The sequence below is a fragment of the Schistocerca piceifrons genome, chromosome 9 (assembly GCF_021461385.2).
Source record: "Schistocerca piceifrons isolate TAMUIC-IGC-003096 chromosome 9, iqSchPice1.1, whole genome shotgun sequence".
Classification (NCBI taxonomy): domain Eukaryota; kingdom Metazoa; phylum Arthropoda; class Insecta; order Orthoptera; family Acrididae; genus Schistocerca; species Schistocerca piceifrons.
Genome location: NC_060146.1, coordinates 45,228,004 through 45,253,184, shown reverse-complemented (window position 1 = coordinate 45,253,184; position 25,181 = coordinate 45,228,004). Strand labels below are relative to the sequence as shown.

At 43.9% G+C, this 25,181-nt stretch overlaps 1 protein-coding gene across 1 annotated transcript in view; it reads right to left on the bottom strand.

Moving 5' to 3' along the window:
- Positions 1–667: 667 nt before the first annotated feature.
- The window catches only part of LOC124716684 (glycine-rich cell wall structural protein 1.0-like), a 117,733-nt gene continuing 93,219 nt past the window's right edge, over positions 668–25,181 (bottom strand). Inside the window, exon 3 of the mRNA XM_047243223.1 lies at positions 668–783. Coding sequence (XP_047099179.1) covers positions 668–783 — 116 coding nt within the window. The remainder of the gene's footprint in view (positions 784–25,181) is intronic.

Here is a 25,181-nt window from a genome sequence, read left to right as displayed (position 1 = left end):
ATAGTTCTGTCATGGCTAGCTCTCCGAAGAATGTGAATAAATTTGACGGAATGTCGTCTACTCTAGAGGCCTCGTTACGACTTATGTGTTTCAGAATTCTGTCGATATCTACAAAGTCACCTTCATCTACTTCCTCTTCCCTTTCTACAACAGTGCCTTCAAATCCGTTTCCCTGGTAGCGCCTAATGCCATGTATATGGCAAGAAATTTGCACATTCTTCCAAATGTAAAAGAAATGTAGAAACATGCCTCATTAAACAACTACTTTTAGAAACTACGACTCACAATGTACCCCCGCAGATTCCCTGCTGCCAGCACCTCATTGCCTACCATCGAAGATACGCAAATTTTAATCAACGGACACTCTAGTGCAGAGTGGGAATACATTCCGGAAAAAATTCCCTAGACTGCCGTTAAGACACTGGACTATCTTGTCGGCCACGCGTGCTAGAACCTCAAGGTATGCGTGAGGCTAAAAGAAATGAAAAAGGTAGCATTTACTCGGGAAAGACAAAAGTCCTAGGTCAGAGTATCGGTCCAGCAATACAGTATTAATCTCGCAGGAAGTTAGGGAAGGTTTCGTTGAAGAGAGTCAGTTTGCTTGGTGCTTGTAAATGTCCTGTTTACGAGCGGAGACACATGTTAAGGCGGAGACACTTGAAGAAAATTAGTGGTCACCTGTTGTCACCACAAGATCTGGCGACAAACCCCAGAACCTCAGATTAACATGTAACAGCTTTAGCGACAGCAACACAGGCTCCTCGTAACTGTCTTTTGCCACACCTGTGCCACAGCAGCAAGTGTTACTTGCTTGACAGGAATTGCCATACTGATTTACAAAACCGGTCGTAGCGTCAAATTTGTGGCGTGCCTGAAAACTGCTGTTTGCATATCATTTTACAACACGCACGTGTATGTGCGTGTGTGTGTTTGTGTGTGTGTGACTGCGTGCGATGGCAACCGAGAGAGACAGATAGATGGGTAGATAGATAGATAGAGAGAGGAGAGAGAGAGAGAGAGAGAGAGAGAGAGAGAGAGAGGGGGGGAGGGAGGGAGGGAGGGAGATAGAAAGACAGAGAGAGAGAGAGAGAAAGAGAAAGATGTTTAGCGATTCGGCGACGCAGCTGCAGTGCCATGCCAAGTTTCGAAAGGACCCCCGTCCATCGCCCGCACCGTCTTCCGGTGGAAAGCGGGTTTCGGCGCCTGACTGAGCTTTTGGGTAAAGACTGGGCCCTCTTTCGCAATTCCTGTCGCACGTCGCGAAAACCGGTTTCGGAATGCGGACAACGAGGTCCGAAAGCCACGGGGCGATTTGTGGCGCAGGAGATTTCGATCGGTTTCTATTATTCGGCTACACTGATAGAGGCCCGGAGTCCCTGGAAGGGGTCATTACATCGCAGCAGCTCGATTCTAAACACACCGGGCAAAAAATTAGTCACCAGCGAGGGACACCACCCTAATACTGTGAAACCCCATTTATAGCAACCAACGGCCTTGCCTAATTGAATACACTGGTTCTCGTCATATCACCCAAGCACCGTTGGGCATTGCCGCCACTGTACTCTGTTCATCATAAGAATAAACCTGATGTAAACAAAAACAAGCGAGATGACTGGTCAGAAACCATAGCACACGTACACTGGTGTCGAGACGTTCTTGCAACTAGGTCCTACTTATCTACACTACTGGCTATTAAAATTGCTACACCAAGAAGGAATGCAGATGATAAAAGAGTATTCATTGGAGAAATATATTATACTAGAACTGACATGTGATTACATTTTCACGCAATTTGGGTGCATATATCCTGAGAAATCAGTAACCAGAACAACCACCTCTGGCAGTAATAACGGCCTTGATACGCCGGGGCATTCAGTCAAACAGAGCTTGGATGGCGTGTACAGGTACAGCTGCCAATGCCGACATGCGGTCGTGCATTATCCTGCTGAAATGTAGGGTTTCGCAGGGATCGAATGAAGGGTAGAGCCACGCGTCGTAACACATCGGAAATGTAACGTCCACTGTTCAAAGTGCCATCAATGTGAACAAGAGGTGACCGAGACGTGTAACCAATGGCACCCCATACCATCACGCCCGGTTATGCGCCACTATGGCGATTACGAATACACGCTTCCAATGTGCATCCACCGCGATGTCGCCAAACACGGATGCGACCATCATGATGCTGTAAACAGAACCTGGATTCATCCGAAGAAATGACGTTTTGCCATTCGTGCACCCAGGTTCGTCGTTGAGTACACCATCGCAGGCGCTCCTGTCTGTGATGCAGCGTCAAGGGTAACCGCAGCCACGGTCTCCGAGCTGATAGTCCGTGCTGCTGCATGGGTCGTCGAACTGTTCGTGCAGATGGTTGTTGTCGTGCAAACGTCCCCGTCTCTTGACTCAGGGATCGAGACGTGGCTGCACGATCTGTTACAGCCATGCGGATAAGATGCCTGTCATCTCGACTGCTAGTGATACGAGGCCTTTGGGATCCAGCACGGCGTTCCGTATTACCTTGCTGAACCCACCGATTCCATATTCTGCTAACAGTCATTGGATCTCACCAACGAGAGCAGCAATGTCGTGATACGATAAACCGCAATCGCGGTAGGCTATAATACGACCTTCATCAATGTCGGAAACGTGATGGTACACATTTCCTCTCCTTACACGAGGCATCACAACAATGTTTCACCCGGCAACGCCGGCCAACTGCTGTTTGTGTATGAGAAATCGGTTGGAAACTTTCCTCATGTCAGCACCGGCGCCAACCTTGTGTGAATGCTCTGAAAAGCTAATCATTTGCATATCACAGCATCTTCTTCCTGTCGGTGAAATTTCGCGTGAGTAGCACGTCATCCTCGTGGTGTAGCAATTTTAATGGCCAGTAGTGTATTAAATATGTTATTACTAAGTTACGTTAAATGAAACTTTAAGATATTCTGATGTATTATCAGCCATCAACGTTTTTCTTAATCACGCTTAAACTATGTAGTTTTCATTTCAAAACTCGTGTACAGTCACAGTCAAATGGTTCAAATGGTTCTGAGCACTATGGGACTTAACTGCTGAGGTCATCAGTCCCCTAGAACTTAGAACTACTTAAGCCTAACTAACTTAAGGACATCAAACGCATCCATGCCCGAGGCAGGATTCGAACCTGCGACCGTAGTGATAGCGCGGTTCCAGAGTGTAGCGCCTAGAACCGCTCGGTCACCCTGGCCGGCCAGTCACAGTCTCTGTACTGTTGTGCTCTGATTGTCGCGCTGTTAATACGCAGTGTGAAAATGTCTGAGGCTGCTTCCTGCTCCGTAATGAAACACGCGTGTGGAACACGGTTAAAAAGTGCCGAGAAATATGTTGTTCTAAATGTTTTTCAGAAATCTACAGAAGGAAATTGACTTTGAAGTTTTCCGAGGGACTGTATTTAATACAGTTGACATACAAATACAAATCGGATGTATAGCGGAATCGGTTGATTGAGTGCATCTTGTAGTTCTAAAATTCATCATCATTTTTTATGACTAATGCACGTCTTCTTGTTTCCTAATTATATATTGCACGCGAAATTCCTGTTTTCTTTTCCAATATAAATTCTTAATTGTCGATATTGTATAACAGGCTGTTAATAAAGGTTCCTTAAATTAAGAAAACACCACGATTCAAAAATCGTAGAGGGAGACCAAGAGATGAATACACTAAGCAGATTCAGAAGGATGTAGGTTGCAGTAAGTACTGGGAGATGAAGAAGCTTGCACAGGATAAGGTAGCATGGAGAGATGCATCAAACCAGTCTCAGAACTGAAGATCACCACCACGACAACAACAACAAGAACAACAACATCAACAACAACAACAACTGAACTTTTAGGATAAAAATGAAAAACCAAATAAGCTCTATTTGGACTACGCCCACTGTTTTATACCACAGATATAGCCTCAAGCTACCACTCTGATAAGTATCGTAGAGGCACGAAACACGGTCACTTTCAAAGCATCGATCACACCATACAAATTTGGCATTGTTACATTTGCCACTGCACTGTTACAATACGAAGCCAACAGAACCAATCTGGAGCCAAGTTAAAGGGATTTGTTGCGAGACAGAAAAAGTCACAAAGGTGCTAGATGTGCCAGATTTTCCACATGTCACTGCCGAACGCTGGTGCGATGTTGAATGGCACGTCGAGAGATCGCAGGGCACTCTCACTTCAGATACAGTGTCATGCTGTTCAGTGTTCTTAGGGAAGATGATCTTTAGTAATTGGTTGCTATATTGGATACGATCTGACTTTATTCATGTGCTCAAATGGTTGGCAGTAGTTAACGCACTTGCCTGTCTGCTCTAGTGAAGGAATAGCGGTAAGCTTTACCTGTGTCCAAAGGAAGAGGGTGCTGACTTCAACGACTGCAGTAAAAGTGTACGGCAGCTGAGGGAAGCGTCTTTTCTGCGGAACCTGAGTTAAAACGTCGCGGACTGCGCAGTTCCTCGGTCTCATTGAGCAGACACGTTGGATGGCGCCGGTCGGTCGGTGGACACGTCCAGGTAGGCTATCGCTGAGGTGTCACTGCTGCAACGGGGAGAGCATTGGTGACTGGCAATAAAACAGAGGATGGGCCCTTGTTAGGCAGGAAGCCGATGAGATGAATGTGACTTTCTGCGAATTTCTATGGGACAGGTCTAGTCCCCAGGCGCTCATACTCTGCTACAAAACATATTTGTGAAGGCTCGAGGCTTTTAGCGAGTTTAAGGCCTTTCTTTGGAAAGTTCTTTTATGGAGAGCTGTGGTTCCATCGAGCTCATGCTTTTAGCAAAAGCTGAATGTTTTTTTCTTTCGCCGGCCGGTGTGACCGTGCGGTTAAAGGCGCTTCAGTCTGGAACCGCGTGACCGCTACGGTCGCAGGTTCGAATCCTGCCTCGGGCATGGATGTGTGTGATGTCCTTAGGTTAGTTAGGTTTAAGTAGTTCTAAGTTCTAGGCGACTGATGACCTCAGCAGTTGAGTCGCATACTGCTCACAAGGGAACCTCCCCATCGCACCCCCCTCAGATTTAGTTACAACTTGGCACAGTGGATAGGCCTTGATAAACCGAACACAGATCAATTGAGAAAACAGGAAGAAGTTGTGTGGAACTGTGAAAAAATAAGCAAAATATACAAACTGAGTAGTCCATGGTCACATATGCAACATTACGGAGTTCGTGGATTCATGGGCGCCGTGGTCTCGTGGTAGCGTGAGCAGCTTCCCACCCGTGAAAATTTTACTTTCTTTATTTTTGCATAGTTATTATCTGTCCGTTCGTTCATTGACGTCTCTGTTCACTGTAATAAGTTTAGTGTCTGTGTTTTGCGACCGCATCGCAAAACCGTGCGATTAGTAGACGAAAGGACGTGCCTCTCCAATGGGAACGGAAAACATTTGATCGCAAGGTCATAGGTCAACCGATTCCTCCACAGGAAAACACATCTGATATATTCTATACGACACTGGTGACGGCATGTGCGTCACATGACAGGAATATGTTGTCGACCGACCTAACTTGTACACTTGGCGAATGGGTAAAAAGACTCTTCTACCTTGCCCGATTTAGGTTTTCTTGTGGATGTGATAATTACTCCCAAAAAAGTGATGAAAACATAAGAGTTTGTCACATAAGCTGGAAATAAAAAATTAAAATTTTCACTCGATTGAAGATTTGAACCAAGGACCTTCCGTTCTGTAGCTGCTCACGTTACCATGAGACCACGGAGCTCCAGCCGCCCGTACGTCCTTGATGTTACCTATCTTGCGATGAACTACTCAGTTTGTATATTTTGCTTATTTTTTTCTCAGTTCCACACAACTTCTTCTTGTTTTCTCAATTGATCTGTGTTCAGTTTTTCAAGGCCTATCCACTGTGCCAACTTATAACTAAATCTGAGTGGGGTGCGATGGGAAGGTTCCCTTGTCAGAGCCATTTGAACCATTTTTTTTCTTTCCTCCCAATTAATTTGTAAAGTCGCTGATTGGTCAAATATGAGTATGACGAGCAAGGGGCGCTCTTCCAGCTTTGAATGCGGTGCTCTAGCTTGTGATTGGCTTGTGCTAAAGTGGCAGTAGTTAAAGATGTAAATGTGCTATGCTACTGAGCAGGCGAGGAAAGCTGAGAGAAAGAGAAACAGACGCTCTTGTAATGGAACTTCACTAGTAAAGAACTGTATGTCTTTATGTAAACGGTGAGACCTGTGTCCTGTGCTAGGGTGCCACTTAGAGCCTGTGCCAGTCACCATCTGAACCGTCAGTGGTATTGCTTCTGGCACCACGCACACAACAAGTGATGTGTTGGTGTACTTATTTGTTTTGAGTTGGCCGTCTAAACATTTGACATATCCCGTCACTCATAGTCGTGGCACGGAGTCAAATTGGTTTGGCACACCAGCAAACGGGTCCACCTGCACACTGGAATCCATTGGGGTTTCAGAGGCTCATAGGGAAGTACCTGCGTTCCGAACTAGCAGAACACGAGACCGCGTACTTACATTTTTCGGGCGCGCGCCATTAATAACAGACTGCTGCCGTCCATGACTCCAGTCGTCGAGTGCATCGTGCTGTGCCGCCCTGACCAGCAGGAGGGTAAGGTATTCGCTGCTACGACGTAGGGGTCCAATATAAGCTTCTCAGCACCCTGTTCTTTGGAACCATATTTTACTTTATGGAATAAAAGAGTACAGACGCTTGATAATAGCGTAGTTTTTGGGGCCATACCACGGATCCACATAATCAGATAAAGCGATTAGTTCTGGTAGTGTTGTGTGATGATCCCCAGCTGATCACTTTGTTCACCATCAGTGAAAGCGTTTGTCAAATAAAAATGTTTGTGTGACGTTTCTTTAGCCATTTTTTTGTTTTGTGATGTTAAGATGAATATCTATTGTTATTTAGACCACAACTCCTCCCAGTGTTCTGATTAACATTACCTTTGCCATTTTCATTCAAGTCATGATTGCAATCGAAAGTAGGAAGCTTGCAACGTCATAGAAGAAGAGAAAGTGCGGCGCCTGGATGGCTTCGTGGATTCTGTTGTTCAAAAAATGGCTCTGAGCACTATGGGACTTAACATCTATGGTGATCAGTCCCCTAGAACTTAGAACTACTTAAACCTAACTAACCTAAGGACATCACACAACACCCAGTCATCACGAGGCAGAGAAAATCCCTGACCCCGCCGGGAATCGAAACCGGGAACCCGGGCACGAGAAGCGAGAAAGCTACCGCACGACCACGAGCTGCGGGCTTCTGTTGTTGATCAGCTCTGTATCAACATAGCAGATGACAGTTCCAGAACTGAAATGCTAAGAGATTACCAGATGACTGACTCTAATTAATACCTCCAGTGGCTTTGAAACGTCCCCTTAGAAAAATTAATGAATCACTGTGCTGATAAACCTCTTGCGTTATTTGATTTTCAAACAGCTGAGCAGAACTGAACATACTCAGACATTTCTCACTTTACTTATTCTGATCACCACTAAACTGACACACAATTGTTTTAGCGCAACGCAATCTGACTTTTAATAATCCCTACAAAAGAATGGCCCTGACTAACAATAAACTATACCTTTCATGAATCACTTACCTCACAAAAATCTTCGTTACTCAAACTACTGCAATACGGCGAGTACCAATACTGCCAGCTAAATAAAAGATTCTAACTACTGAAGTCAGTAACTACTGATAGGCATAGTTAGCAGATGAAAGATTTAGATAAAGAACAATGTATTTACCTTAACAGTATTCAAAAGTCATAATATACAGGGTGAGTCACCTTACGTTACCGCTAGATATACTTCGTAAACCACATCAAATACTGACGAACCGATTCCACAGACCGAACGTGAGGAGAGGGGCTAGTGTAATTGGTTAATACAACCCATAAAAAAATGCACGGAAGTATGTTTTTAACACAAACCTACGATTTTTTTAAATGGAACCACGTTAGTTTTGTTAGCACATCTGAAAATATAAACAAATAAGTAATCAGTGCCGTTTGTTGCATTGTAAAATGTTAATTACATCCGGAGATATTGTAACCTAAAGTTGACGCTTGAAACCTCCGACGTTCAGTTACGTGTTGTAACAAACACGGGCCACGGTCGGCGAGCAGCATCAGCGACATGTTTACGATGACGACCGTGTTTACGAGTGTGGCTGTAGTGCACTGTTGTGGTTTGGTCTAGCTGTCGCAGTGTCCGCATGTAGCGCTTGCTGCTATTGTTATTCTGCATTCGTCTCCGCGCGCAGACCAACTGTAGTACACCGTGTTACCAGACGTCTGTGATAGTGTAGTGTTGTAGGAACTGTGACCATGCTGTATTTGAACTCTGAAAAGGCGGAGATGATACTCATCTTTGGCGAGTGTCGACGAAATGCAGCTGAAGCCTGCAGGGTGTATGCAGAACGGTACCCGGACAGAGAGCATCCAACGTGCCGCACATTGCAAAACATCTACCACCAACTGTATGCAACAGGTATGGTCGTAGCACGCAAACGGGTCCGTAACAGGCCCGTCACAGGAGAAGCGGGTGCAGTTGGTGTGTTAGCTGCTGTTGCCATGAACCCACACATGAGTACACGGGACATTGCGAGAGCCGGTGGACTGAGTCAAAGTAGTGTCATGCGCATACTGCATCGTCACCGCTTTCACCCGTTTCATGTGTCGCTACATCAGCAATTACATGGTGATGACTTTAATCATCGAGTGCAATGCTGTCAATGGGCATTAACAGAGAATGCGTTGCAGTTCTACCTGTTTACCGATGAAGCGGGTTTCACAAACCACGGGGCAGTGAATCTACGGAACATGCATTACTGGTCCGTGGACAATCCTCGCTGGCTCAGACAGATAGAGCGACAGCGACCGTGGACTGTAAATGTATGGTGCAGAATCATTGGCGACCACCTCATTGGTCCTCACTTCATTGCAGGGGCCCAAACGGCTGCAACATACATCGCGTTTCTACACAATGATCTGCCAACGTTGCTCGAAAATTTCCCACTGGAAACGCGTCGACGTATGTGGTATCAGCATGATGGTGCACCTGCACATTCCGAAATTAACACTAGGCTGACCCTTGACAGGATGTTCGACGGGCGTTTCATAGGACGTGGAGGACGCATAAATTGGCCAGCCCGTTCTCCTGATCTTACACCTCTGGACTTCTTTCTTCTGTGGGGTACGTTAAAGGAGAACGTGTACCGTGATGTGCCTACAACCCCAGAGGGTATGAAACAACGTATTGTGTCAGCCTGCGGCGACATTACATCAGATGTACTGCGGCGTGTACGACATTCATTACGCCAGAGATTGCAATTGTGTGCAGCAAATGATGGGCACCAAATTGAACATCTATTGGCCTGACATGTCGGGACACACTCTATTCCACTCCGTAACTGGAAACCACGTGTGTACGTGTACCTCACCCCTCATGGTAATGTACATGTGCGTCAGTGAAAAAGACCAATAAAAAGGTGTTAGCATGTGGACGTAAAGTGCTGTTCCAATCTCTTCTGTACCTAAGGTCCATCACCGTTCCCTTTGGATCCCTACGTAATTCGGTGCTCTCCGATAAACACGATCGAACAGCGGAGGAGTAGTACTCAAGCGTCAACTTTAGGTTACAATATCTCCGGATGTAATTAACATTTTACAGTGCAACAAACGGCACTCATTACGTATTTGTTTATATGTTCAGATGTGCTAACAAAACTAACGGGGTTCCATTTAAAAAAACCTAGGTTTGTGTTAAAAAACATACTTCCGTGCATTTTTTTATGGTTTTTATTAACCAATTACACTAGCCCCTCTCCTCACGTTCGGTCTGTGGAATCGATTCGTCAGTATTTGATGTAGTTTACGGAATATATTCAGCGGTAATGTTAGGTGACTCACCGTATATATATACATATATATATACATATATATATATATAATCAGTTTATGACATCCAGTCTTACAATTTACTGTCTCTAATGGAAACACGTCCAGATCATCCACTCTCAAAACTCCGCCATCTCTCTCCCCATATCCACCACTGCTGGTGGCTCACCTCCAACTGCGCAACGCTACCCGCTGTTAACAGCCAACTGCCCAACGCTACAATAGCGAATATTACAACAATGCTAACCAGCCAGAGACTGCACACAGCACAGCCAGTGATTTTCATACACAGCGCTACGTGGCGTTACCAATAAAAAGCTACACAGCCTACTTAAAGCTTCAATATTCAACAATACAGCGAATACCCTGCAGTATGCTTTTACATCACACATAGATCGCTCAGAAAAATTACGCTGTGTTTAATTTGGGAATTTTCATCCCTCATGTTTGTAATTAGAATACCAAGCGAGGTGTGAACAAGAGCAGTATATCTTTCCGTCTGGTCACCTAAGAGCCATGCGGTAGTGCTGGTGTTTTGCCGAATATTATTTCATTCTCTTTAAAAATTAAATGACATTCGAAGCTGTATTGTTTCTCTGCTAGTCTCTTTTTACTTCAGAACTGCAACTTCTCACATCGTTGTAAGTTAGTTGGACCAGCTGACTGGCCACTGCCGTGTAAGTTAAATGCGCTGGCGGAGTTGTTGTCTCTCATTATCACCCAGTCTATGTACGTGTAATACAGCATAAAACATATGCTTATGGTAGTACTTGTCTGTTCTGGACAAAGTTTGGCTTCCAGTCCATGTGAAACGATATCCAATGAGATTCAAGCAAACACGGAAGAAGTCGTGATGTAATGTTTAGATCAGGTTTATTATTATGACGAACAGAGTATGGGGTGGGTGGACCGGTTGTGTACGCCATGTGCGTTCGCTGCTTTCGCTTTACCTCTATGGCAGACGGGTGGAGAGTCGGTGGCGTAAAGTTCTGATCACCGGGCTTTGCGCCTGCATTAAACTGCAAAACATCTCTGCAGTGTTCCATGAAGTACGGGAATGTGACACGGTTGACGGTGGTTCGTCTGTTGGATGCGACGTTAAGCTCGCTGGGCACCTAAGTGCTGTTTGGAAGATAGGCTTTGTGCTAGTACCACGCTTCATCCACTTCTGAGACCTGCTACTTAGGGAAAGGCAGGAATTGGTGTGTATTGAGCCGTAATCAGTTACCGTTAGATGCTCAGTATTTTTCTTAATCAGTTACACTTTATTTGGAAACAATTGCAAATAAAGTTGACAATGAGAAACAATTAAAAAAATTTTACTGTTAAGACACAATGTCTAATTAAAAACAGTTCTCAAGCAAGTTGCACTCACGGCTGAAGGCCTAATTGACAATCATCACAATAAGCCAAGAGAGAAGTGGGCCTCAGACAGAGCTCCAAGAATCGACCTGGGAAAGTTGCTCGACTTTCTAAACGATGAGACAGGCAGCCAAGAGTTGTATTCACTTAACCGGATGGCAACTCAAACTAGTGACAGTTTAAACGCAGACCAACACTCTCGCAAAATCTACCTAATGTCTGATAACCAAGGCAACGATCGAATAATCCAGGCAAGGCAGAAGCGGCGGACAGCACTGCGTCTTCAGAATCCCGTGTTTAGAATATCCAGAAGCAGAAAGAACCACTACGCCACTACGACCGAAGTAGTCCAAAAGAAACAAATATCCAAACCACAATCAAGGGTCGGCCGGGGTGGCCGAGCGGTTCTAGGCGCTACAGTCTGGAACCGCGGGACCGCTACGGTCGCAGGTTCGAATCCTGCCTCGCACATGGGTGTGTGTGATGTCCTTATATTAGTTAGGCTTAAGTAGGTCTACGTTCTAGGGGACTGATGACCTCAGAAGTTAAGTCCCATAGTGCACATGAGCGATTTGAACCACAATCAAGGAGGCTGTCGAACTACACGCCTTACCAGACAGAAGCGGCAAGGCGAGAAAAGGTACACTGCCGCGAAAATACTCTAACCTCCAGGGCAGGTAACTGAGGCGTTAACAGCCACTAGGCAGAAAAACACCGCTCGTTGAACTTCACCAACAATAACGCAAGGAATTCAGTGATTAATAATAAGAAGTGGAGGACGGCTAATTAATTTTGCCAACTTCAAACACTCCACTCGTTGCTCTTCGTCTCAGCGATCCTGTGAGCGGCAACAAACGAACAAACGGTGTGATCTCAAAATAGTGAAGATTTCACTACTGGGTTAGTGTTCACTCAGCTCCAACGTTCTGGGTCTGGTGGACAACGAGGTCGAAGCCCTCGCAACTACAGCCCCTCGATCCGGCACTACCTGCATGCCGCCAGTGGTCCCTGTTGTGACTTGGCAAGACAGCCAAGCCACTACGAGGTGAAGCCGAAAGGCACGCGGTTAAGCTCACGCAGGCTGGCGTGAGGTCTGGAACTGGACAAGGTAATTAATATAGCCAATAACGTACGTAGCTGCTGGAATACTTAACTTTAATCCACAATTGGTGAACATCGGTCTGACGGTACATGTATCACAAGATAAGTAGCAAATGATAATGGCGCCTTGCTAGGTCGTAGCAAATGACGTAGCTGAAGGCTATGCTAACTATCGTATCGGCAAATGAGAGCGTATTTTGTCAGTGAACCACCGCTAGCAAAGTCGGCTGTACAACCGCGGCGAGTGCTAGGAAGTCTCTCTAGACGTGCCGTGTGGCGGCGCTCGGTCTGCAATCACTGATAGGGCGACACGTGGGTCCGACGTATACTAACGGACCGCGGCCGATTTAAAGGCTACCACCTAGCAAGTGTGGTGGCTGGCGGTGACACCACAGTCCTGGCATGTCCTCAAACTGCCGGGCATCACTGCTGCTCCGTCCCCACCGAACTCCATGACACACTCTGACCCGGAAAACACTTGATGTCCCTCTAAAGATAGTACCACCGTACTACATATCGATAACTGTAGCTGCTGCTGCCATTCGCGGGCAGACAGTGCTAGGAAATGTAGAGGCGCCAGTAAATACAAGAAGGAAACGAGACGCCACTATCCCTGTTACACGATGCCAACCTACCAACAGCATCAACGCGAGCCGCAACATGGCTCAACTTCCTTCTGTCACCATCCAATCAATGTAAGACGTCGTGGTCTCATGACCTTCATTGCTTACATATTCCGCCCTCACAATCATATTCCGCACATCAAGTCGCTTTATTCGAACCCAAACGCGATAAGATAAAGTCAATGTTGTATGAATTCATGTAAACGACATGCAAATAACAAGTAAATAGCAAATGCGCACCGTGGTTGAAATACTCGAGGCTGGCGTACACACACAGATTCAAGACACGACGGTCACAGGAGCTTTTAGTTTGGGAGAGGCAAACCACACGCCAGGAGGCCGGTTCCTTCAGAGGACGAGTCATCCTATCTACGTCGGCCGTCGACCGCCCGTAGAGCAGACAGCGTTTGCCCGAGTGAAAGGGAGAATGACCCCGTGTTCGGCTTAAAACAAATTCCGCTACATTGTGTGGGAGCGCCCACCCTATGCATTCTTTACAAACATAGCACACAGTTTCAGAGGTTTCCACAGAGAGACAGCAAACGCCAAACGCCGATGCTTCACTTTAGAATGTTAGGAGCGTCTGTCTGACTTCTGTAGTAGTGTAGGGTGGAAATTGCATCTTGCAGGAGCCACAGGGTAAAGGGTACATCTCAGATTAATCCGTTGTGCAGAATGACAGAATAGCACCCACACACTCACATCAATCATGACACAGTGCTACACTGTTGAAAAAAAAATCGCAACACCAAACAGGAGTTGTGCAACGTCTACGAACTCTACACCTGAAACATGATGTCTGTTGAAATTTCGCACCAGTATCAATCTGTATATTGAGCAAGCAGTAAAGGAAACAAAAGAAAAATTCCGAGTAGGTATTTTCATGGAGAAGAAGTAAAACCTTTGAGGTTCGCCGATGACATTGTAATTCTATCAGAGACAGCAAAGGACTTGGAAGAGCAGTTGAACGGAATGGACAGTGTCTTGAAAGGAGGATATAAGATGAACATCAACAAAAGCAAAACGAGGATAATTGAATGTAGTCAAATTAAATCGGGTGATCCTGAGGGAATTAGATTAGGAAATGAGACACTTAAAGTAGTAAAGGAGTTTTGCTATTTAGGGAGTAAAATAACTGATGATGGTGGAAGTAGAGAGGATATAAAATGTAGACTGGCAATGGAAAGGAAATCGTTTCTGAAGAAGAGAAATTTGTATACATCGAGTATAGATTTAAGTGTCAGGAAGTCGTTTCTGAAAGTATTTGTATGGAGTGTAGCCATGTATGGAAGTGAAACATGGACGATAACTAGTTTGGACAAGAAGAGAATAGAAGCTTTCGAAATGTGGTGCTACAGAAGAATGCTGAAGATAAGGTGGGTAGATCACGTAACTAATGAGGAGGTATTGAATAGGATTGGGCAGAAGAGAAGTTTGTGGCACAACTTGACTCGAAGAAGGGATCGGTTGGTAGGACATGTTTTGAGGCATCAAGGGATCACAAATGTAGCATTGGAGGGCAGCGTGGAGGGTAAAAATCGTAGAGGGAGACCAAGAGATGAATACACTAAGCAGATTCAGAAGGATGTAGGTTGCAGTAAGTACTGTGAGATGAAGAAGCTTGCACAGGATAGAGTAGCATGGAGAGCTGCATCAAACCAGTCTCAGGACTGAAGACCACAACAACAACAACATCATAAGAGTGAGCCTAGTAGCGCCACAACGAGGATACAAATCATGTATGATTTAGATTTACTCGTAACGGTCGTGAGCGTTAATTATCTTTCAGACTGTATGTGCGGAGTTTATGTTAGTCAAGAATGCCTTTAAGACTCCAAAGACGCCGTTATCAACAGCTTACTGAGTTCGAACGAGGTCGTGTAATAGGGCTACGAGGAACTGGATGTTCCTTCTGTGATATTGCAGGAAGACTTGGCAGGAGTGTAACCACTGTACATGATTGCTGGCAGCGGTGGTCACCAGAATATACAGTCACAAGAAGACTGCGCTCTGGAAGGCCACATGGCATTACTGAGAGATAAGGCCGTTCTGTTCGACGTATGTCTCTGATGCATCGCACTGTGCCTGCATCAGCAATTAGAGTAACAGTTGACACCACAGTCACACAACTGTGTTTCAAATCGGTTACTTCAATGACAGCACCGAGCCAGACACCTTGAAGCGTGCATTCCACTGACCCCAAACGATCACCATTTGCGACTTCAGCGGTGTCAAGCGAGAGCTCATTCGAGGACGTGGTGGAGGTCTGTCGTGTTTTCTGATGAAAGCTTGCGAGGTGCCGTGGCTAGCAGTGTATTTAACACTAAATTCTAGAATCTACACATGTAAATGATGCTCTAAGCCCCCTCTATTCTAACTCCGACTTTTGCTGTTGCACAAGGATTAAAAAATATACGCGAACTGACTGTAATCAACCCTGCAAGTGGAGTAGAAAAGAGTTTGGCACCTGCAATAATTTAATTTGATAAATAAGTTAAATAAAGGAAGGTTTCATTAACGTAGTGAGAAATGATGGGTTGCTCTACCGATTAACAGAATGAAAGTTCTGTCCAAAATAACAATGATTTATTAAGACTAAACACAAAATAATAAACAAAAACACATGAAACATTTATAATACATCAAATTGGCTCAAATTGGATACACAAACAAACGCTGTGAAGGTGAAGTTGTCCCTAAACTAGATTGTGAGGTTTATGACGAAGTGGTATGTGGGGCCAATTCCTTGCCACTCAAATCTTAAGAGAGACACACAGCTAACCCAACATTAATTGCTGCTACTCAAGACAGAACAAAGTTAGAAAAAGACGAACAGGCGCGCTCTGCTGGGCTCTGATTATCACCTAGGAAAATCCCTGTCTGCCGGTGCTGCGGACATACATTACCAAACTGTCTTCTTAACTGCCAGAACACGATCTGGCGTACCGGAGGCGACGGCTGGTTGCTTCGACGTCCTCGACCGAAAGGCGAGAGCCGACTACACACAAGAGCACCCGTACAGGCCGAACACCGAACATTCCCGCCCCCACCACAGTGGCCATGGTTAAACGTTCCAATCAGCAACTTGAAAACCGGCGGAAAATTCCACTCCATTGCCGGAGCACTACCATTCCACCAATGGAGATTCTTGGCGCCAATTACTGCGCTGATTTTGCTACGTCACGGAGCTATGCCCTGAGCAAGCCAATCACAGTTACTATTTTGCAGAAAGCGCGGGAATTTTCCCGCCACAACTGCCTGGGTACACAAGTCATTCCCACGCCTCGCTGGTAGCCCGCCAGAAAGTGTTTTCGCTAAGATTCTGCGAAGTAACGGAACCTCTAGCCCAGCCGCTACTTCAGACCCCTCCGGGCATGTCTTTTGACAATGTCGGCGTCTGGACAGCATCCACTCGACTCCCTCACACCCGTCGGCTTAACCCTTACAAGATCAGCAGCTCCCGCCTGTCACCGGACCACCCGGGTGACGAGAGACGCTGCGTGGGAAGTCCGCGTGTGAAGGAATAGCAACTTTTCACCGCATGCAATTAGAGACGAAAATCGTGAGATAGAAATATGAGAGGGGGCTCATGCCACCTCTCAAGCTGGTTCTGTTCGGTGCCAGTGACGGCCGTGTGTTGGTTAGAAGGAAGCCAGTTGACAGCCTGCAACGAGCCTGTCTATGTGCGAGACACACAACCCTACCACAACAAAGGTCAAAAATTAATTATGATTGTAGTGTTGCTCACGCTGCTAAATATTGCAGTTTCGGGCAACAACGAAGTTATATTATGTGGCAGGTGTCATTACAGCACAGTTAATAAAGTCATTTCTTGAAATAATGGATAAACTAGGCACTCATCTTTTCGTGTTTCCCACGCTGGTCTCGTTGTGAACTCGTGGCTCTATCGTCGAAAATGTAGGTAGTGATGATTCCAAGCTCGGATGCAAAGAGGCCTGGGTGTTATTCTGCGATATTCACAAGTTTTATATATGTGTTTCATAAACCATTCTTGAAGATTAAACTTTTGCAAGTTAGGACAATGGTGATGTGAAAAAAAGTAATCAGCACTCCGAATTTAAGTTACACTTCTTTTTTATTACTTTTGTTGGAATATCACGTAACTCGTTCCAAAACATCACTTCACAATATAAAACATACTTGAAAATATCTTCCTCACTGTTAAAGTTCACATTTCATAAACTGACTACAATTTGCGTCATTTTAACATGACGACCAAAGCTTGACTCTCTAATAACCGCTTACGCGCCCAAAAATCAGAGTTACAAGTACGTCAAAGATCATAGTGACAAAAGAAAGAATACACATAAGAATAATATCATTGCAATATATACAAATCGATGTATCGCAGTACCTCTACATGAATGAAATCAAATCTCAGTGTTGTCACAGAAATATGTTAACTATTTTACAGAAACACAGTAGAATATTGCTGGTATCGAGCGGTTGAGGTGAGGTGCCGTAATGGTTACGTAATTCAAGTACAATTACAACCTGTACCTGGAGTTATGTCTGGGATGCAATTTCGTATGGCAGTAGGAGCAGTGTCATGGTTATCCAGGCACCCTAACTGCAAATTTGGTAATTCGACCTCTTATGCTGCCATTCATGAACAGCATTCCAGGGAGTATTTTCCAACAGGATAACGCTCGTCCAGTTTCTGCTGTTGTAACCCGACATGCTCTACAGAGTATCGACATGTTTCCTAGGCCTTCTTGATCGTCTGATCTGTTTCCAGTCGACCACATGTGGACATCATCGGACAACAATTCCAGTGTCATCCACCAATTAAGTTGTACAGGCTTAGAACTCCATCCAAAAAACTGACATTCGGCGCCTGTACAACACAAAGCATGCAGATTTGCATGCTTGCATTAACTTTGTGGCGTCTACACCGGTTATTAATGTACCAGCATTTCACATTTGCATTACCTTATCTCGCGCTTACATTAACCTGTGATTTTGCAATGGTAATCGCTTACGTTCGTTACCTAGACAAATTTATCCGCGAAATTTGTTTATTCTGCATTAATAACTTATTGGTGTTGCGAATTTTTTTCCGTCACTTCATCTTGCCTGAGAGCGATGGCTACGTCTATGAGCTTTTCACATGATTGCGCCTGATGCGGCTTTATGCTACGAAACCGGTTGTGCATCAGTAAAAGAACAATTTTACCACCTGTCAGCGGAATTTTTCTATACGTAATGCCCTACAACAGCTGCGGATCTCCAGAGTACGAAATTTTATATGTAAATAAATTCTATTTTTGATTAGGAAATATCTTTTCTCCCTACCAGTCAAGATTTTCTGTCATCTATTTCTTCCACGATGTGTTTCAGCATATGATTCCCTTTTTCAAGAGCGTTTTTCGTGTACTGTTGTGCATGACGTTTTCAATGCGTGCACGTTACGTATTCCCGACATACTGAGACAGCGACCGATGCAATAGTGAAAAAGTACTAGTTTTAGTCTACGGTCGCCATTTATTTATTTGCCAACTGTCAACCGATTTCGGTTTACAGCGCCATACTCAGGGCATACTACGACCAAAACATCGGTTATGTAAACCGAACATTAGTGCAAGAGATATTTTCAAAAATGTTAAACTCTACGTATGGCGTATAGGTTCTAGGTAGCCTCTTACCCCAGGTACATAGTCGTCTCACTGGCTTCCCAAGTTAGTTTCTTAAGAAAAAATTTAATTTTTTGAAGTTAATATATTTATATTTAATTTTTTAGATATAAATATTAAGTTATTAATTCTTTAAGAGGTGTGTCGGTTAGTAAAATAGGAAATAAATATTGAACTTTAAATAAATGTAAATTGCAGCCGGCAGTGATCTGTGTGCCCCCTACGTACAGGGTTTTTAACATTTTTTTTTAACTTTTAAAAAAGTCACAACGTAAAAGATATCCAAAAATAGCATAACTTTGAAATTCAGAAGTTACATAATAAAATTGTCCCCGCTGTAATAAAACAAATGCTTCAAATGGCTCTGAGCACTATGCGACTTAACTTCTGAGGTCATCAGTCACCTAGAACTTGGAACTAATTAAACCTAACTAACCTAAGGGCATCACACACATCCATGCGCGAGGCAGGATCCGAACCTGCGACCGTAGCGGTCGCTCGGCTCCACACTGCAGCGCCCAGAACCGCACGGCCACTCCGGCCGGCGTAATAAAACATTTAAAGCAAAAACGCAGAAGGGGTTAGTCAAGTTTACGATTTACTATTATATACAGCTTATAACACTCTGCAACGTAGATGTTACCATGAATGTTTAATTAAGCAAGTGTCGTTTATACATAGGAGACATTCGTACCACTGCTAGCCGGAAATTACATTTATTTAAAGCTCAATACTGATATCGTCTTTTAGTCTCTGTTGATCCCTTGTGGCTGTAGGGTAGCGGCTGGTCAAATATTTAACAAGGAAAATCGCGAAAGAGCAATTCAGTTTGAAATTTTATTCAATTTTGACAACCAATTTCGACAATGCAGTAAGCCATCTTCAAGCCCCTGCTTATTAAAAAGATCATACGTGTAGTGTATATAAAGGCATACCACAGCTGACTTTACAGAAAGTGGAGCAAAAAACTTCTTAAAGCATACAAAATGCAAGTAACAGCGTTAAGTAAAATACCTGTGCACATACACCACGACGAAGTAGAATATATAATTAAATTTTCCTTGAGACATATGAGTCTCAACTTTATTTACGATAATGACAAAAACTGAAAAAATAAATTAAAATTTGTTCCATGGCCAAGACTTGAACCCAGATCTCCTACTTACCACCATAAAAGTCCAGCTAACACAGCAGTCCTAACAAAAACTTCAAGTCACGCATTCAGCCTACTTTCCCCTTCTTAAATCGTCACTATTGGGAGGGCACTGTACTTGGGAAGTCCATGCACCTGTGTCACCAGTACCACCTCAGTGGGGGGACGGCTAACACGTCTGCCTTGTAAACAGGAGACCTGGGTTGAAGTCCCAGCTGTGACACAAATTGTAATTCATTTCTTCAACTTCCGTCATTATCGTAAATTGCAAGAGTTACACATACTGGTCAGTACTGAAACTATTTTAACATCACAGAGTTATATATACCATGCCAAACATTAAAAAGACCGAAAATAGACAATATACAATCAGAAGCTCTACAGAACAAAGCTTGTTTTTTTATACAAAAGACCTAAGTAATTCTTGTATTTGAGAAAAACGGTAGTCCGTATAAAGACATATCCTCACTCAAAATAAACATCGCGATATAGTCTATGAAGTACATAACAGTTTGCATATCTGTAGCCTAAGCATTATCACTACTGGTTTTATTTATTTATTCGTTCGGCATATACAAGGCAAATATTACAGAGTCATTACAATCCACCAGGAAATTACAACACTACACAATGCTACTTATAGTTTTGAGCCAATCTATGGCTAGGTCAGGCAGGTAATGTATGTCCTTCAGTTCACCACTATATCCTACCACTTCACACACCAGTAGGTGGTCCATTGTCTGAATTTCACCACATTCACACACGGAACTCTCCGCAAGTCCCCACTTATTCATTAGATGTTTGCATCTTCCCACGCTTGTTCTAAGGCGATTTAAGGCAACCCAGGGCTTCCGAGGGAGATCAAAACCATTTATCTTCTTGCTGGGGTCATCGATAAACTTTTGGTTCTTGTTTGTCCCTTTGCGCCACGATTCCCCCCAGGCTAGCTTTGGGTCGAAGTCCTGCAATTCCCTGCCAATCTTCCAAAAGGGGGACCTAGATTTTAGCCTGTTGATGGGTGATAAATCTTGGTGTATAGGGAGTTCGGGATTGTGTACGATCTTCCTATATATTCTTGAGGTCGCCATGGAGCGCCTTATATCAGGGGGTTCTATGTTGGCAAGGACTGGGAGCCAGTCACATGGGGTAGCCCTAAGTGTACCTGAGATAATTCTCATCGTCTCTTTCAATTGGGTGTCTACTTTATTTACATGCGCACTTTTCGCCCAGACTGGTCAACAATATTCAGCCACGCTGTACACGAGGGCTAATGCTGACGTCCTTAGTGTATTAGCTCCACACCCCCATGATGTTCCGGCCAGTTTAGACATAATGGCATTTCGAGATTTTAATTTCTGTTTGGTGTCTTCCAGATGGGAGCTAAACGTTAGTGTGCGGTCTAATTTTACTCCCAGATATTTGGGCTTATCTTCAAGTATGAATATCAAGAGATCAGATGGCAACCCAGTTCTAAGCAAAGAAGGGAAGGCAGAAAGGTGGAAGGAGTATATAGAGGGTTTATACAAGGGCGATGTACTTGAGGACAATATTATAGAAATGGAAGAGGATGTAGATGAAGATGAAATGGGAGATATGATACTGCGTGAAGAGTTTGACAGAGCACTGAAAGACCTGAGTCGAAACAAGGCCCCGGGAGTAGACAACATTCCATTAGAACTACTGATGGCCTTGGGAGAGCCAGTCATGACAAAACTCTACCATCTGGTGAGCAAGATGTATGAGACAGGCGAAATACCCACAGACTTCAAGAAGAATATAATAATTCCAATCCCAAAGAAAGCAGCTGTTGACAGATGTGAAAATTACCGAACTATCAGTTTAATAAGTCACAGCTGCAAAATACTAACGTGAATTCTTTACAGACGAATGGAAAAACTGGTAGAAGCGGACCTCGGGGAAGATCAGTTTGGATTCCGTAGAAATGTTGGAACACGTGAGGCAATACTAACGACTTATCTTAGAAGAAAGATTAAGAAAAGGCAAACCTACGTTTCTAGCATTTGTAGACTTAGAGAAAGCTTTTGACAACGTTAACTGGAATACTCTCTTTCAAATTCTGAAGGGGGCAGGGGTAAAATACAGGGAGCGAAAGGCTATTTACAATTTGTACAGAAACCAGATGGGACTTATAAGAATCGAGGGGCATGAAAGGGAAGCAGTGGTTGGGAAAGGAGTGAGACAGGGTTGCAGCCTCTCCCCGATGTTATTCAATCTGTATATTGAGCAAGCAGTAAAGGAAACAAAAGAAAAATTCGGAGTAGGAATTAAAATCCATGAAGAAGAAATAAAAACTTTGAGGTTCGCCGATGACATTGTAATTCTGTCAGAGACAGCAAAGAACTTGGAAGAGCAGTTGAACGGAATGGACAGTGTCTTGAAAGAAGGATATAAGATGAACATTAACAAAAGCAAAACGAGGATAATGGAATGTAGTCAAATTAAATCGGGTGATGCTGAGGGGATTAGATCAGGAAATGAGACACTTAAAGTAGTAAAGGAGTTTTGCTATTTAGGGAGTAAAATAACTAATGATGGTCGAAGTAGAGAGGATATAAAATGTAGACTGGCAATCGCAAGGAAGTCGTTTCTGAGGAAGAGAAATTTGTTAACATCGAGTATAGAATTAAGTGTCAGGAAGTCGTTTCTGAAAGTATTTGTATGGAGCGTAGCCATGTATGGAAGTGAAACATGGACGATAACCAGTTTGGACAAGAAGAGAATAGAAGCTTTCGAAATGTGGTGCTACAGAAGAATACTGAAGATAAAGTGGGTAGATCACGTAACTAATGAGGCGATATTGAATAGGATTGGGGAGAAGAGAAGTTTGTGGCATAACTTAACTAGAAGAAGGGATCGGTTGGTAGGACATGTTTTGAGGCATCAAGGGATCACAAATTTAGCATTGGAGGGCAGCGTGGAGGGTAAAAATCGTAGAGGGAGACCAAGAGATGATAACACTAAGCAGATTCAGAAGGATGTAGGTTGCAGTAGGTACTGGGAGATGAAGAAGCCTGTACAGGATAGAGTAGCATGGAGAGCTGCATCAAACCAGTCTCAGGACTGAAGACCACAACAACAAACAACAATCTTCATGTCTGATATGCCGGTCATTCATGGAAAGCTGTAGTTTCCTGCTTGAAGCTCTGTTATTGAGGTGCATTATGGTACTGGTCGTTTTATTGGGGTTGGGATGCAAATGCCACTTAAGGTAGAAGGTGTTCAGCGCTTCAAGGTCCGCATTCAATGTTTTTTCAAGATCTTCGAAATTTTTTCTTTGTTATGCGATGGCCAGATCATCCGCATACGCAAATTTACGCGACCTGCTCGGCATATCAGATATGTATAAATTAAAAAGGGTCGGCGCCAGGGCTGACCCCTGCGGCAGGCCATTTTTTATGACCATGCTTTTGCTGCTCTTTCCATGAAGATAGACCTTAATCTTCCTGCCTGTCAGCATATTTTTCAGTAATGTGTACGTCTGATTGCATTTGATAATTCGAGTAAGCTTGAGCAGTAGTCCTTCGGTCCAGACAGTGTCACGGACTGATGTAAGATCTATTAACACCAGGCCCGTTTTCAGCTTATTCTGATAGCCTTTCTCTATATATGTTGTAAAGGACAAAACTTGTTCACAGCAGTTCCTTCCAACACGGAACCCTGCTTGATAGTCCGGGAGGTTCGCCTCAATGTATGGTGCTAGTCTGGCCAGTAATACTCTCTCAAATAGTTTGTAAGAGGTACAAAGCAGTGAGATCGGTCTATAGTTATTTGGATTATCTCCATCCTGCCCTGGTTTCAGTACCGCTATTACCTTAGCTTCTTTCCATAACTTCGGGAGTGCACCTGATTTAATGCATTCCGTGAAGAGCTTGGCCATCCATTTCCTCCCAATGGGTCCCAGCTCCCTCAGAAATTCTGGGAGGATTTCGTCGGGTCCGGCTGCTTTCCCTGTTTTCATTAGTGTCAGGGCCTGGGTAATCTCCTCGACGTCTACTGCTTTGACAATATCTAGATTAGTTGGATTATTGGCTAATTCCTTGGTTAGGTTCCTGGAGATCCTTTTCTTCTCTTCAGTCTTCAGGCGTATTTTGGAGGTCTGTTTCATGGTAGTCGCTATTTCGGATGGGCCCAAACCCGCGGCCGATGTCACTACTGGTGATATATCAGAATTAGTTCTCACAACATCGAAAACGCAACCACACGCAAAACCCGACAGACAACATATTAAGTGAATACACGGTATGCAAAGAACATGCGAGGACTACTCATAAAATACCAAGATAGCACACGTTATATACCAGATCAAAGTAAAAATATATGACTTGGTGTCTTTCACATCAATTAATAGGCGGGCAAATACAAGAGTGGAACAAACAAGAACTTCAAATTCATATAACTATGGAAGGTCCTCCAAATTCTCAGCTGACAGTGTAATACTATTTCCTTCGGAGTATAACGCATCGAAATAAAGACCTAACTATGAAATGACGGTCTCGTTCAAGTAAAGACTGAACATAGGTAATGTGTGGATGGCTCAAATAAAAGTAAGGTAAATGTGCAAAGACCGACAAAACACCCAAGTATAAGCCTACTAATTAATTAACACACTTGCGCAAAAAGGGAAGGGGCAACAATAGTGAGCAAAAAGGAGATGTTAGAGGGCCTCATATTATAAACTAATCATGGAATGGAACAATACCACTCAAAACCTTGCAAGTGATGGAGGAAACCAAGGCAATAGAAATGAACTTGCAGAAGACTAAATATGCCAGGTGTCTCGACCCACAGTGTAAAACTTATGGCCTACAACAGTAGCCCATAACTCAAAACTGACAAATATCATCAATCCAAAATCCACGAACACCATAAAAAACGCGTTTTTAGTTAGAATATCATAACATTCCCCATAATGCGTATGGTGAAGTTAGGGTCACAAAACTAGGATTTGCTAAACTAGCCAATCACTACTCATGAGATGCAGTCAAGGAGAACCGAGTATCCGACATGTGAACTGGGGAGTATGTCAGTTTGGTTCTAAAAACGTAACCGGCTAAAAACGATATTCAACTGAATAAATTCAAAACTCTCTACGAGGAAACAGGAACAACCTCATGTCCTAAATATCAAGACGACCTCACTACCGTAAGGAAAAATCCTCTCGCAGATGCGTACAAGCTTACAAAAGACCAAGATATGGTGAATAATAAAAAAGTGTTACATACCAATGTATTGGAGTGTTACAAAGCGAAATACAGAGAGTTGCAGAAACGACCGAGATCTATGAGCTAAGCCAATATTCATAGCAAGGGGACATATCCTATGTCACAGCCAGCCACAGGCAAATCAA